The following is a 13539-nucleotide window of genomic DNA, read 5'->3' on the forward strand; positions in this document are numbered from 1 at the left end:
GGAAAGCCTCAGTCCTATTGGTTGAACTACAATTCCAGAACTCCTTTGTAAGGGCTGTCTCAAGAACGCAGTGCAGGAAGGCAGTTCAGTGCAGGCTTCTCCATGAAGTGCAATTTGCATGAGAGGCCTCTGTGTAGAAATGGCTGCTAGGCTCTGCTTTTAAACTTGAACCCAGTCAGCTACCAGGAGCCCTTCTTAGTAGGTATCTTCTTTCTTGAGGTTCACAACATTAAATAGCATCACCTTTGGTGTGAAAACTATAATTTGATTCTTTCTCAGCTACTTTCTCTCACTTTCCACAACCAAGCCACAGCAAATCTTATTGGCTCTAATTTCAAAATATGCATTAAATCAGAGCCCATCTTGGCCTCCCACTGCTTCCAGCCTGGCCCCAGCACCATCGTCTCTAGCACACCCACTGACTGGAGTCACCTCCCAGTGCTTGCTGTCTTCCACCCTTGTGCCACTCCAATCTCTTCTCCATATGGCTCCTTTAAAACCTCCCCAGGGCTCTCCTGTCCTTGGGACTTAGTAGAAAGTCCTTTTGGTGGTGTGCAGAGTGCACACCAATGGGTCACCAGTCCCCTCAGTGCCCATCCTTTCCTTGCTCCCTCCACCACAATCATTACAACCTTATGGGAACTTCATGTGTCTCAGGCCCATGTAGGCCTGCCCCTTAGCTTGCCCTTCCCCTGCCTGGATACCCTTTTACCTAGATATTTTGATGGCTCTCTCTCCCTCTCTTCATTCAGATCTCTACTGAAATCTCATCTATTCAGAGAAACTTCCCTGACCACCCCACCCAACGTAACAGCTCTCTGGCTTTCTTTCTCCTTGCCTGGATTTATTTCCCTAGAACAGCACCTGGCCCATACTAAGCACTCAACACACATTTGTTGAAATATTGACTTAATAACACATCTTGAGGATGAGTTGGTTGCAGGCATTCCAATATACATTATTTCACTTACTTCTCACAAAAGTGCTCTGAGGAAGTCATAGCCAGGCAGTGCAGATGACTGAAACTCAGAGAATGTGCCCAGTCTCTCATCGGTGCTGACTCTGAGAGCAGAATTCAAACCTGTTCCTTTTTACTCTTATCTTCCCTTGTATCACACTGCATCTCTCAAAGGGAAAAGCCACCTTCCACTGTCTGCTGTATGCTGTCAGGGATTGTGCTGGTCACATTTATAAAATTATTTTGATTTCACTCTGAGAAGTAAACATTGTCTCCATTTTAGAGATGAGAAAATTGAATCTTCTGAGAGGTTAAATATTTTGCTTAAAATCAGCATTTCTACTCAGTGACAGGATGGTTTCCAGGCCTGTCTCACCCAGAGGGAATTCTCTTTGAATTCCAGTAAAAGGCTTACTTCCCTGTAGCCTGTCAACAGCGTAAGTTTACCAATCCTTCCCATTGTGTGAATGATTCCAACTCTGTCTTCTTCCCTCTCCTCACTCCCCCCTCTGTGGCTGGGACCTCTCCCCAGAACTTTCACCTTCTACTCATTGCTTACACCTGCTGGAATCTCAGAAGAGCAATCGTTTCCATGGGCCACCCAGAAGCTGGACATGAGAAGACAGATTAGGTCAAAGAGAGCGAGTAAGAGAACAGCCAGTGCTGGAAGACAGACGGTGCCCAATTTGCAAATGGGTTTGTTTGCTAGAATTTTTTTGGAGGGCTGTCATGAAACACATCTCCCCATAGAAACAATATTATCAGTGATGGATCGGGTCTTAGGCTCATTCATGAAACCCTGTATAATGTAAATGTCAAACCAAGATGCTGCTAGATACTCCTGGAATGTTTGAACCTCACTAGCAAGTCAGCATTAGTCACATGGATTCTGTGGGAAAATAGATTTTGAGTTCTAGTTGGGAACACCAAGAGCACTTCTGTTCACATTACTCACCTGATACTTCTGTCTCTGTGTGACATTGTCCTTACCTCGTCCTCCCACCCTAGCTGGAATTCAACAGGGCTGGTTGTCAGCTTTGGGAAGTGGAGGGTACTGGGTGTTTGAAGGAGGGAAGAGTGAAGGACTCTGAGAGCACAAGAGGGCCCTTGAGTAGGGGTCCCCTGACAGGGCAATAGCCTATGCTTAGAACCTGTATGTAATAGGGACTCCTTTTCAGGGCTCAGCACCTATTGGGGGATGGTGGGGTCTTCTGTGATGTGGTCAGTGACCTGAGCAGGTGGAGAATGACAGAATATGAGCAGTCGGGAGGCAGTCACTGTTCCAAAGGGGCCACACATGCAGATGTATGGCTGCTCTCTGTGCTTGTGCTGACGTCTTTGGAGAGTACTGATGAAATAGGTGGCACTGCAGAGCTGTGGAAGCTACCCAGAGAGGGAATCAGAAGGCCCTATCATTGCTCTGCTTCTTCGACTGGGGGCTCTAGGCAATATGTAGCATCTCAGAGCCTTATTTTGTTTTCATGTTAAGTGGGAAATTACTACCTCCACTCCACAAGGTCATTGTGGGTAGCTATTGTGTTATGATTGTGACAATACTTTCTATCCCAGTCAATGCTTTATTAGTGTCATACTTAGCATTATACAATAGGCCATGTGTTACCCAATAATAAATGTTCTTTGGTGTTCTGGCACAAAACAACTGACAGAGACACAGACAAACTTTCATCCATCCACTATGGTGGGTTTTTTCTTTTATTTGTTTTAGTTTTTTTTCCACTCCTAGCAAGGGAGAATTATACTATAAAGAGGCAGCCCCGACAACCCCCTTGTTCTAGCCTTCTCCATTCCTGGCCATTCCCACTTCTGGTCCTGCATGTCTGCCTGCCACCCTGCATCAGACCACAGAACTCGTGCTCTGCTGGGCTGCATGCTCTTCCTTTAGGTGAATCTACCTTTCCAGTCACCAATTTTTGTTGTTCTGCTGGAGAATAATCTAATAAATAATTCTTTTAAAAAAAACTTAATAATAAGTAAATAGATCACTTTCTAGTTGCAGATTCCTAGAGGAGAAAAAAATCTTTATCTAAACTCCAAATGTAGGGATGTTGAGCTGAGATGGTTCATATTCCGAGACCCTGCATGTAATGAGAAAAATTAACAACCCAAAGAGGTTCCTTATCTGGAAAGCATTTCCTCCCCTGGTGAATTATTTCCCCCCAGTTTGTGACATAAAGTTCCTATATGGAAAGCAAATTTTGACCTGAATGACTCCTTTTACTTTTATTTTTTTTAGCGGGAAATAATTTTTATTTTTATTTTTGTTTTCTTCTTTTTTTATTACATTAGTTTCAGGCATACAAAACAACATAATGTGGCAGTGGTCAGGCAAGACAAGGATGCCCACTTCACCACTTTTATTGAACATAGTTCTGGAAGTCCTAGCCACAGCAATCAGACAAGAAGAAGAAATAAAAGGCATCTAAATTGGAAAGGAGGAAGTAAAATTTTCATTATTTGCAGATGACATGATACTATATATAGAGAACCCCAAAGATTCCACGAAAAAACTATTAGAACTGATAAATGAATTTAGTAAAGTAGCAGGATACAAAATTAATATTCGAAAATCAGTTGCATTTGTATACACCAATAACTAACTATCAGAAAGAGAAATTAAGAAAACAATCCCATTTACAATTACATTAAAAAAATGCTTAGAAATAAATTTAACCAAGGAAGTAAAAAACTTGTACTCAGAAAATTATAAGACATTGAAGAAAGAAATGAAAGAAGATACAAATAAATGGAAGCTGACTGACTCCTTTCAAATGACTATTTTCTGTAGGAGAAGAGAACTTATTTAGAGCTTTGCCATTTCAGTGTGTTCATAAACATGTTAATTAATTGGCCACATTCTATTTTAAGTCTCAGACTGCATTGTGTCTGTCGAAAATTGAAGTCATGGACACAATCATTTTCAACTTGGAGAGACATAAAAATAATGATGTCTTGCAACGTTTCTCTAGAACTTTGCCTTTCAGGATGTTGGCTTATGCTGCATCATTACTGTATAGCCAGTGGCTTTGAGATCAGATGCTGTGAATGTTCCTCTATTTGTCTCTAGACTGAATGAGTCAATAGGAGATTTGGTTCTAAAACATCCCAGCTGGGCATTGGTTAAGGCAGCATTCAGAATGCTGAGTTCCGTCCCATAGCCAGTTCACTTAGTTTTGTACAAGAGGTGCATTGGTGGAGGACTGTGGGAAACACCAAACTCATTAGAATTCAGTTAAGCAGGACCTCACGTTTATTATTGTTTGAAAATCAATAGTATCATTAGACATTTTTCTCAGCATTGTTTCACTATGACGTGCTAGAGTTGCCCCCTGTGGGGTGTCAAAACACAGTTCTCCAGGTTGATGAGTTTCCTCATATGCTGTAAAAAGCCTTTCTAGTCATCTTAAAATAAAGCATTTCTGCTTTTAGCTTTCTGGGAACGGGGAAGTATGTTGTAGGAAGTCCAATAAAATCTCTATTACAGATATGCTTTTGTGGAACTGGATACTGCTACAGTCAAACTGATCTGAGAATGGTTGAATCCAAACTGTGATGATTTGGGGGATAAGGGTGGATGAAAGTGAGAGTTTTTCAAGTGCATATCCTCGGCCCCTATTGTCAACATTTATATCAGTTACATCAGAAAAGATGCATATGAGACAAAACCAACAGCATCAATGAATTTGCTGCCTGAAGTATTCAAAAGTACAGGGTGGTCACCATGGTGCCCTTAGAATGAGGGTCCAATCCGTGTCAGTTCACTGGAGCAATGTCACATTCGCCACAATGCAGGATCTTATTTGAGCACTCACTGCAAATAAAATGATTGGTGGGGTTCCTAAAACGCACCTTGCGAGTTTGGGCTGTTGAAACAGAGGTGTAGTATCTAGAATAAAGGAAAAGAAAAATCTTTGATACTGTGAGCACCCAAAGTGTCACTTAATTTTTGTACACAGTTATTTGGTTAAAAATGTAAATGAATTGGAATCCACACTGGGATCCAGCAGTGAACAGCTAGAATGATGAAAGACTTACAGCCGTAAAACACTTTTGAAGAACAGAAATGTTTTTTAACTTGAAAAAGAATGAAGGAAACAATAATTATTCGTTATAGAAAAAAATGTTTAAACATAGACTGGGTAACCAGAAAGATTCAAGCATATGACAAGTGTTTTGACCCAAGGATAGCAGGGTCCTTTGCAACTGCTGTTCTAGGAGGCCGTGGGTGTGCTTCTTTAGATGTATCATTTGTAAAATGATGTCTTTTTAAAAAATGTTTTGGAGCTTTGCACTATTTTCCTTATTGTCTAATTTTTGGCTTCCCGATGCTCATGCTTTATTGAGATGATGAAAATATTTTCTGTACAGTCTGTTATGATAGCCACTAGCACATGTGGCTATTGAATGCTAGAAATTTGCTACTTCAACTGAGGAACTGGATTTTAAATTCATTTAATTTTAATACTCACACACATAGTGTCGGTGCGTATGACACTGGGCAGTGCAGGGCAAGGCCTTATCTCTCTTCCCTTTCACCTTGCTCACAGCTTCAGAACTTCATCTTTTGTCTCTTTCAGGTTCACCTAAATGCTTAACAGCAAATGTGTAACAGAATTAAAATCTAATTTTCAGATTACTAAACATGGACTATTAGTTTTTAGAGTCCTTCTAGATATTTTCGGAGCTCCATATCCATGTTCTTCAAATTCCTTCTTATCTAATGACATGTTCTAGAGAACACCTTCTCCCATTTTTTGCATGTTGAAATATTGATGGAAGATATTAAATTCTGTTAGTGCTCTCCTTCTGACAGCACCCACATTCTATTGCCAAACCTCCAGAAACAGTGTTTTCCATAAAGGACCTGCATTCGCTATCCCCCAACCCAGTGTAAACTGATTTATGTGACATGGTAGGTTATCCCCAAAGCTTGCCAACAATTTGGCAAGAGAACATATTTAATGGTTGTATTTATATTCTCAAAACTTTAAAAAAGATTTAAAAAACAAACAAAACCTTTTGGGATTCAAAGAAGTTTGTTCTTGGTTTGATGTAAATCTTCATTAACCCATTATTAAACCCTCTGGTCCACAAAAATCACGTTTTCATACCCCAAATTTCAAGATCCTTCCACTTAGGTTAGGGAAATATCCAGTATCTTCTATTTGGAGGAAATCATTAGTATCTTCCAGTTTCTTGAGATAAGGTGTTGGATATGAGATGATTTGTAGTAAAAGATGAAAAGCACTAATCAAATGTAAGATACTGCTTTTGTTGTCTTTCTATAGCTCTTTAGAAACTTTTCATTTTGAGATAATTGTAGATGTATGTGCAGTAGCAAGAAATAATTCCTTCCCCAAGTTTCCTCCAATGGTAACACCTTACATAAATGTAATACAGTAGCACAGACAGGAAATTCACATTAGTACAATCCACTGATCTTATAGAGATTTCACCAGTTTACATGACTCCTTCGTGTGTGTGTGTTTACTTCGATGTGGTTTTATTACATATATAGATCCATGTGAACACCGTAATGACCAATACCCAGAACCCTTCCATCACAAGGATCCCTCATGCCACCCTTCACAGGCACTGCCACTTCCCACCCTCCCCTTCTATAATCCGTATCAAACACTGGTTTTCATCTCTATAATATTTTCATTTCAAGAATGTTATATAAACAGATTCAGATAGTACGCAACTTTTTGATTTGGGCTCTTTTTTTTTTCCACTCAGCATAATTTCCTTGAGATACATCCAAGTCATGCTTATCAATAGTTCATTTATTTTATTGCTGAGTAGTAGTTCATGGTATGAATGTGACGAGGTTGGTTTAACTATTCACCTGTTGAAAGATATTTGGGTTGTTTCCAGCTTTGTGAACAGAGTTCAGTGTGAACATCAATTTTAATTTTTCTACGATAGATCTCCAGGAGTACAATTGCTGGATCATATGGTAAATATATGTATAGTTTGGAAAGAAAATGCCATACTTTTTCAGAGTGTGACTGTAACATTTTGCATTCCCATCAGCAGTGTATCAGTGATTCATTTTCTCTGCATCATCACCAGGATTTGGTGCTATTATGGTACTATTGTTTATTTCAGTCATTCTGATGTGGTTTTAATTTACATCTCCGTGATAGCTAGTAATGGTGAGCATCTTTGCATGTACATGTTAGTCACCTGTGTATTTCCTTCAGTGAAATGTCTGTTTATGTCTTTTGCTCATTTTCTAATTGAATCGTTTGATATTTCCTTTTTTATTTCATCGAATATATAGTTTGCAAATATTTACTCAAAGTCTATAGTTTGTCTTTTCTATATTCTTTCAACATGGTCTTTCATGGAAAAAAATGTTTTTAATTTTGATGAGGTCCAATTTATCAATTTTCCCTTTCATGTATCTTGCTTTTGGTGTTAAGTTGAGGAACTATTCACCTAGTTCTCGGTCCCAAAGATTTTCCTCCTCGAGGTTTTAGTCTGAGTTTTATAGTTTTACATGTTAATTTATTTCTGTGATCCATTTTGAATTAATTTTTTTATAGGATATGAGACTTAAGTTGAGGTTAGGCTGCCTATTATGATGGCCAGTTGCTCCAACACCATTTGTTGAAAAGGCCTTCTTTCCTGTATTTAATTGATTTTGCATGTTTGTCAATCACCAGTTGGTCGTATTTGTGTACGTCTATTTCTGGATTTTCTGTTTCCATTGACTGATGTTTCTGTCTCTGATACCACACTGTTCTGATTACCATAGCTACATAGTGATACTTCACATTGGGTAGAGTGATTCCTTTTACTTCATTCTTCTTTTTCAAAATTGTTTTATCTAGTCTAGACATTGTACCTTTCCATATAAAATTTAGAATAAGCTTGTCTGTGTCTACCAAAAGAACCTTTCTTGGATTTTGATAGGAATTGTATGGAACACAAATATCAATTTAAGAACTGACATCTTTACTATATTGAGTTTTCCAGTTCATGAACATAGTATGTCTCTCCATTTACTTCCATGATTTTTTTCATCAGCATTTCGTAATTTTCAAAATACTTATTCTGTACAAGTTTTGTTAAGTTTATTTTCTTTGGAGCAATTGGAAACAGTATTACATTTTTAATTTCAGTTTCCACATTTTCTTTGTTAGTATATAGATATGTGATTACTTTTTTGTGTGTTTATATTGTATCCTACATCCTTGCTGAACTCACTTATTAGTTCTAGAAAGTTTTTTTTGTTTGTTTGTTTGTAGATTACTTGGCATTTTTCACATAAATAATCATGTCATCTGCAGAAAGGGAGTTACATTTCTTTCTTTCTCATTCATATGCCTTTTATTTCTTTTTCTTACCTTATTATAGTGGCTACAATATATTTATGGAGAAAATATTAGTCTTTTACCATTAATATGATAGTAGCTGTTGGGTTTTGTGAAGGCTCGTTATCAAGTTGAGAAATTACCCTCTATTCCTATTTTGCTGAGCGTTCTTTTCATTTTTTCCCAAAAATAGGTGTTGGATTTTGTTTAATGCTTTTTCTACATCAATTGATATTATCATAAAATTTTTCTTCTTTAGCATGGTGATACGGTGGATTGAATTAATTAACTTACAAATGCTGAACCAGCTTTGTATAACTGGAAAAATCCTACTTTGTCATGGTATTACTTTCTTTTTAACACATTACTAGATTTGATTTGCTAATATGTTGAGGACTTTTATACTTAAGTTTGTGAAATATATTTGTCCCTAGTTTTCTTTTTATGCACTATCTTTATCAAGTTTTGGGATAAGAGTAGTACTAATCTCAGAAAGTAAACTGTGAAGCATTTTCTACTCTTTTATATGTTGGAAGAGATTTTGTAAAATTAGTCTTAATTCTTCTTTAAATGTTTGACAGAATTCTCCAATGAAATCATCTGGGCCTACATGATTTCATCTGGAAGATTTAAAATTTGAATTCAATTACTTTAATGATTATAGGACATTCAGATTGTCTGTTTAATATTTTTTGTGGTTTCTCAGGAATTGGTCCATTTTCTAAGTTATTGAATTTACGAGTAAATAAACATATTGTCTCTTTAATGGCTGCAGGATCTATAGTGATATTTCTTGTTTTGTTCTTGATATTTGTGATTTGTGTTTTCTCTATATTCATTTTTCTCAGTCTTGGTGTAGGTTTATCAATATTGTTGATTTTTTTTTGAAGAACCAGCTTTTTGTTTCATTGATTCTATTTTCATATTTTCAATGTTATTGATGTCTGATTCTATTTTTATCAATACCTTTCTTTTGCTTGCTTGAGTTTATTATTCTCTCCTTTTTTCTAGTTTATTTTGGGAGATGCAGTTCAGTCCATAACGAAACCCCAAGCCAGTCTCCTTTCCCTGCTCTCTCACGCCATTTTCTGATCTTCTTGGGAGTCACCATGCTCTTCCCAGAAAGCCTCATTATATGAATAATAAAGCTTTCATGTGTTTTTGGTATGTGTTTGTCATCATAATTCTCAACATTTGAACCAAATTCAGCAAAATCACACATGTAAAGGGTGGCTATTCAACATACTGTTGAATTCTTAACCCCTAGGACCTAACAATGTGACTGTATTTGGAGATAGAGTCTTTAAAGAGGTAATTATGTTAAAATGAGATCATTAGTATTGGCATTACTCCAATATGACTGGTAGCCTTATAAAAAATAGGAAATTAGGACACAGACAAATACAGAAGGAAGACCAAGTGAAGACACAAGGAGAACATTGCCTTCAATAACTCAAGGAGGAGGTCTCAGAAGAGTTCAACCATGCCAGCACCTTGATCTTGGACATCTAGCCTTCATAAGTATCAGAGAGTAAAGTTCTGTTGTTTAAGCTACCCAGTCTATGTTACTTTGTTATGGCAGGCCTAACAAACTAATACAGGTTTTTATGGAAATTAGGAGGTTGGCCTGGGATGAACTTTCTGTGCATGTACATGGGCTGGGGCTTGTGTACCTTCCCACAGGCACCAAAGGAGGTAGCACCTATACTTTCTTTTCAGTTTTCCCAGATGTGGAGAAGAAAGGCAAGGGGAAGCTTAAATACTGTCAGCAGTCAAACATCGAAAAATGGAGTCAGACTCTATTACAGATTTTAGTTTTTTGAAACTCATTGAGGTTTTACTATATGGCTCAGAATATGGCCAACCTGGGTGAATTTTACATGGGCACTTGAAAAAAATGTATATTCTGATCTTAATGGGTGGAATGTTCCATATATGTTGATGAAAGTAGATTGGTTGATTGAGTTGTTCAGATTTTCTATATCCTTGCTGATTTTTTCTCTAGCAGTTCTAACAATTACTGAGAGTGGGATGTTGAAGTTGTGTATTCTAATTGTGTATATTTCCATTTCTCTTTTCAGGGTTATCAGTTTTTGCTTCATGTAAAGGGGGCTCTGTTTTTTGGTGTGTACACATTTAGGATTATGTATTTCTGTTGAATTGATCCTTCCATCATTATGTTATTTCCCTTTTTGTCTTTAGTAATTTTCTTTGTTCTGATGTCTACTTTATCTGATGTTAATATAGTCACCTGCTTTTTCTAAATGAATATTTGATGGTATATCTTTGTTCAACCTTTTACTTTCAACTTACCTTTGTCATTAAATTTGAAACGGGTTTCTTATAATCGGCACATTTTTTATCCTTTTTGCCAATTTCTGTCTTTAAAAAAATTTTTTTTATTGGGAAATATTGGGGAACAGTGTGCTTCTCCAGGGCCCATCAGCTCCAAGTCATTGTCCTTCAATCTAGTTGTGGAGGGCGCAGCTCAGCTCCAAGTACAGTTGCCATTTTCAATCTTTAGTTGCAGGGGGCGCAGCCTACCATCCCATGCAGGGAATTGAACCTGCAACCTTGTTGTTGAGAGCTCGCGCTCTAACCAACTGAGCCATCCGGCCGCCCCCCAATCTCTGTCTTTTAATTGATTAATTTAGGCCATTTATATTTAAGTATTATATTTCCCCTATTTTTACCCATTCTGATATTCTTTCCTTTCTGAAACTCAACGTTGTCTTCTTTTAACATTTCCTTTCTGCTGAGAGAATTTCCTTTAGTCATTACTTTAAGGGTGGGTTTGCTATCATCAAATTGTTTTAGTTTTCTTTTATCTGAGAATGTCTTTATTTCCTCTTCATTCCTGAAGGATATTTTTGGCTAGAAATAGAATTCGCAGTTGACAGTTCTTCTCTTTCAGTAATTTTAAAAAATGCTATTTCCTTCTTTTCTCCATTGTTTCTGATGAGAAATCCTCTGTCATTTGAATTGTTTTTCCTTCATAGGTAAGGTGTTATTCTTTTCTGACTGCTTTCAGGATTTTTCTTAGGTTTTTTGTTTTCAGAAGTTTAACTGCAATGTGTCTTGACATGGATTTCTATGGGTTTATCCTATTGGGAGTTTGTTCAAATTCTTACAACTGTACGTTTATGTCTTTCATCAAGTTTGGAAAGTTTTTAGCCATTATTTTATTTAAATACTTTTTCAAAAAGTCCCACCCTCTCCCTCTTTTCTTCTGAGACTCCAATAATAGAAATGTTAGCTCTTTTGTTATTGTCCTGATTTTTAAAAATTTATAATTATTTTTTAAAATTTATAATCAAATCTCTCTCTGTTGTTAGATTGGTAAATTCTATTGGTTTGTTCTCAAATTCACTGACTTTATCCTCTGTCATCTCTTCTCTGCTGTTGAGCCTATCAATAATTTTTTTTTTCGCTGTCATATTTGTCAAGTCTACAATTTGTAGTTGCTTCTTTTTAATAATTTATATTTTTGCTGAGGTTTTATATTTAATTTGTTTTAAGAAAATTCATTATTACTTATGAAGGATTTTTATGATGTCTGTTTTATAATTTTTGTCAGATAATTCCACATCTGATTTATCTTGGCATTGACATCTATTGATTTGAATGAGATGAAACTGCTCTCATTCAAGTTGTGATTTTCCTGGTTGTTATTATAATGAGTGATTTTCAGTTATATCCATGACATTTTGCATATTATGTGATGAGATTCTATATCCTATTCAAGCTTCATTTTATTAAACAGGCAATCTCCCTGTTGAGGTGTGGCATGAAGGCTGAGTAGGTGTGTACGGTCAGCTTCTCTCTGGGCTCCCTACGACACTTAGCTCACTGCCAGATTTCTATGACACTATCTTGGCAGGGTAATTAGAGTACCATATGCTCCTTCGGATGGCGACTGAGAGACTTGCTCACCCTGGATCCTGCTGAACCTACAGGTCTGGGAAATCAGAGTGTTGCTGCCTGCTTATGTGGGATTGGGGTAGGTAGAGGTTGTAAGATAGAAGATCAGCTCTCAGCATGGCCCCTCCAGAAGCATCAATCAGTGATGGTGGAGGAGTTTCCCCTCTTGGTGTTTTGCCAGAGTACGGCAGATATTAATAAAAAGTTTTAGGGTTCTATTAGGCCACACTTATCCATTTTTTTTCTCTCATTTTTTTTTTTTGGCTGGAAGAAACAGGCCTTGCTTAGCTTTAATTTGTCTGGAGACTTCTGTAGTGCCCTGTCCAGGGTGTATGGGAGGCCACAAGGAAACCCAAGAAAACTCTTCTCATTGTTGTTCCTCAAGTCCCAAGATCCCTTGGCAGTCACCTTCTTGTTTCCATTGCTCAGAATTTTCCTATGCATTTTTTTGCCCTATGTCCAGAGTTTTCTTAATTGTAAGAGGGAAGACTTGGAAGAATGGGATTGTGCCATTTTGTCCAAAACTGGAAATCCAATAAAAATTGCATTTTTATGTACTGCTTTTTAAATATTTTATCATCTGTTTCCTAATGGTAAAATAAACATCATCCCTTGAAAAAGTGTCTCTCTGTAGAGATTTCAGACTAGATTCTCAGCATGAATTTGAATCACGGCTGGTCATCATAAAGTTGAAACTCAACTCTCATTGCCCCGCCCCTCAGACCCTGCAGTGTTAATTACAATAAGAAGAACAAGAAGTAACAATTTGCAAGTGCTTAATATGTGCTACATCCTGAGTTAAGTACTTGGCAGGTGTTTTCTCATTTAATCCTCCAAACTAGCCTGTGAACTAGATACAGATATCACCCTATAATATAGATAAGGATACTGAGACTAAGGGGGGTTAAGTAATCTGCCCAAATGCACATAGCTAAGAAGTGGCATGACTTCTCTAATTTAATGATTCAAGAGACTTCTGATGTGCTTATTCAAAATTCAGATAACACACTCTACTCCCAAAGATTTAGTAGGTGTAAGGTCAGGCCCAGCAACATGCATTTTAGACTTGGCAAGCTGGGAAATTGAGTTAGGAAGCCATTATTCACACTTTCATAAACACCCAAGGCACTGAGGCATCCGTTTTGTCTTTGGTAAGATAGCTCTCACCAACAAAGGATGGAGACAACAAGTAAACCTCTTCTTTTTAAAGAAAAGAAGAATTTGGGGATGCTCTTCTAGATTTTGTCCAATAGGATAACCATGACTTTCCCAAACATGATCTGTGGGGTTTACTGCACATTCACTATTATACCACTGGGC

General features: G+C 37.3%; 1 protein-coding gene across 14 annotated transcripts in view; it reads left to right on the forward strand.

Annotated features, from left to right (window-relative positions):
* Positions 1–13539, forward strand: part of SUGCT (succinyl-CoA:glutarate-CoA transferase) — a 743714-nt gene that overhangs the window by 691023 nt on the left and 39152 nt on the right. For 2 of the 14 annotated variants that reach the window (XM_088797825.1, XM_088797836.1), the window contains one exon: positions 9310–9452. The exons of the other annotated variants lie outside the window; for them this stretch is intronic. In XM_088797825.1, coding sequence (XP_088653951.1) covers positions 9310–9437 — 128 coding nt within the window. In that variant the 3' untranslated portion in view covers positions 9438–9452. Of the gene's footprint in view, positions 1–9309; positions 9453–13539 lie in introns of those variants that run through there. 14 annotated transcript variants of the gene reach the window in all.

This window comes from Rhinolophus sinicus, chromosome 4 (assembly GCF_057876585.1).
Source record: "Rhinolophus sinicus isolate RSI-liver-muscle chromosome 4, RSI-T2T, whole genome shotgun sequence".
Lineage (NCBI taxonomy): Eukaryota > Metazoa > Chordata > Mammalia > Chiroptera > Rhinolophidae > Rhinolophus > Rhinolophus sinicus.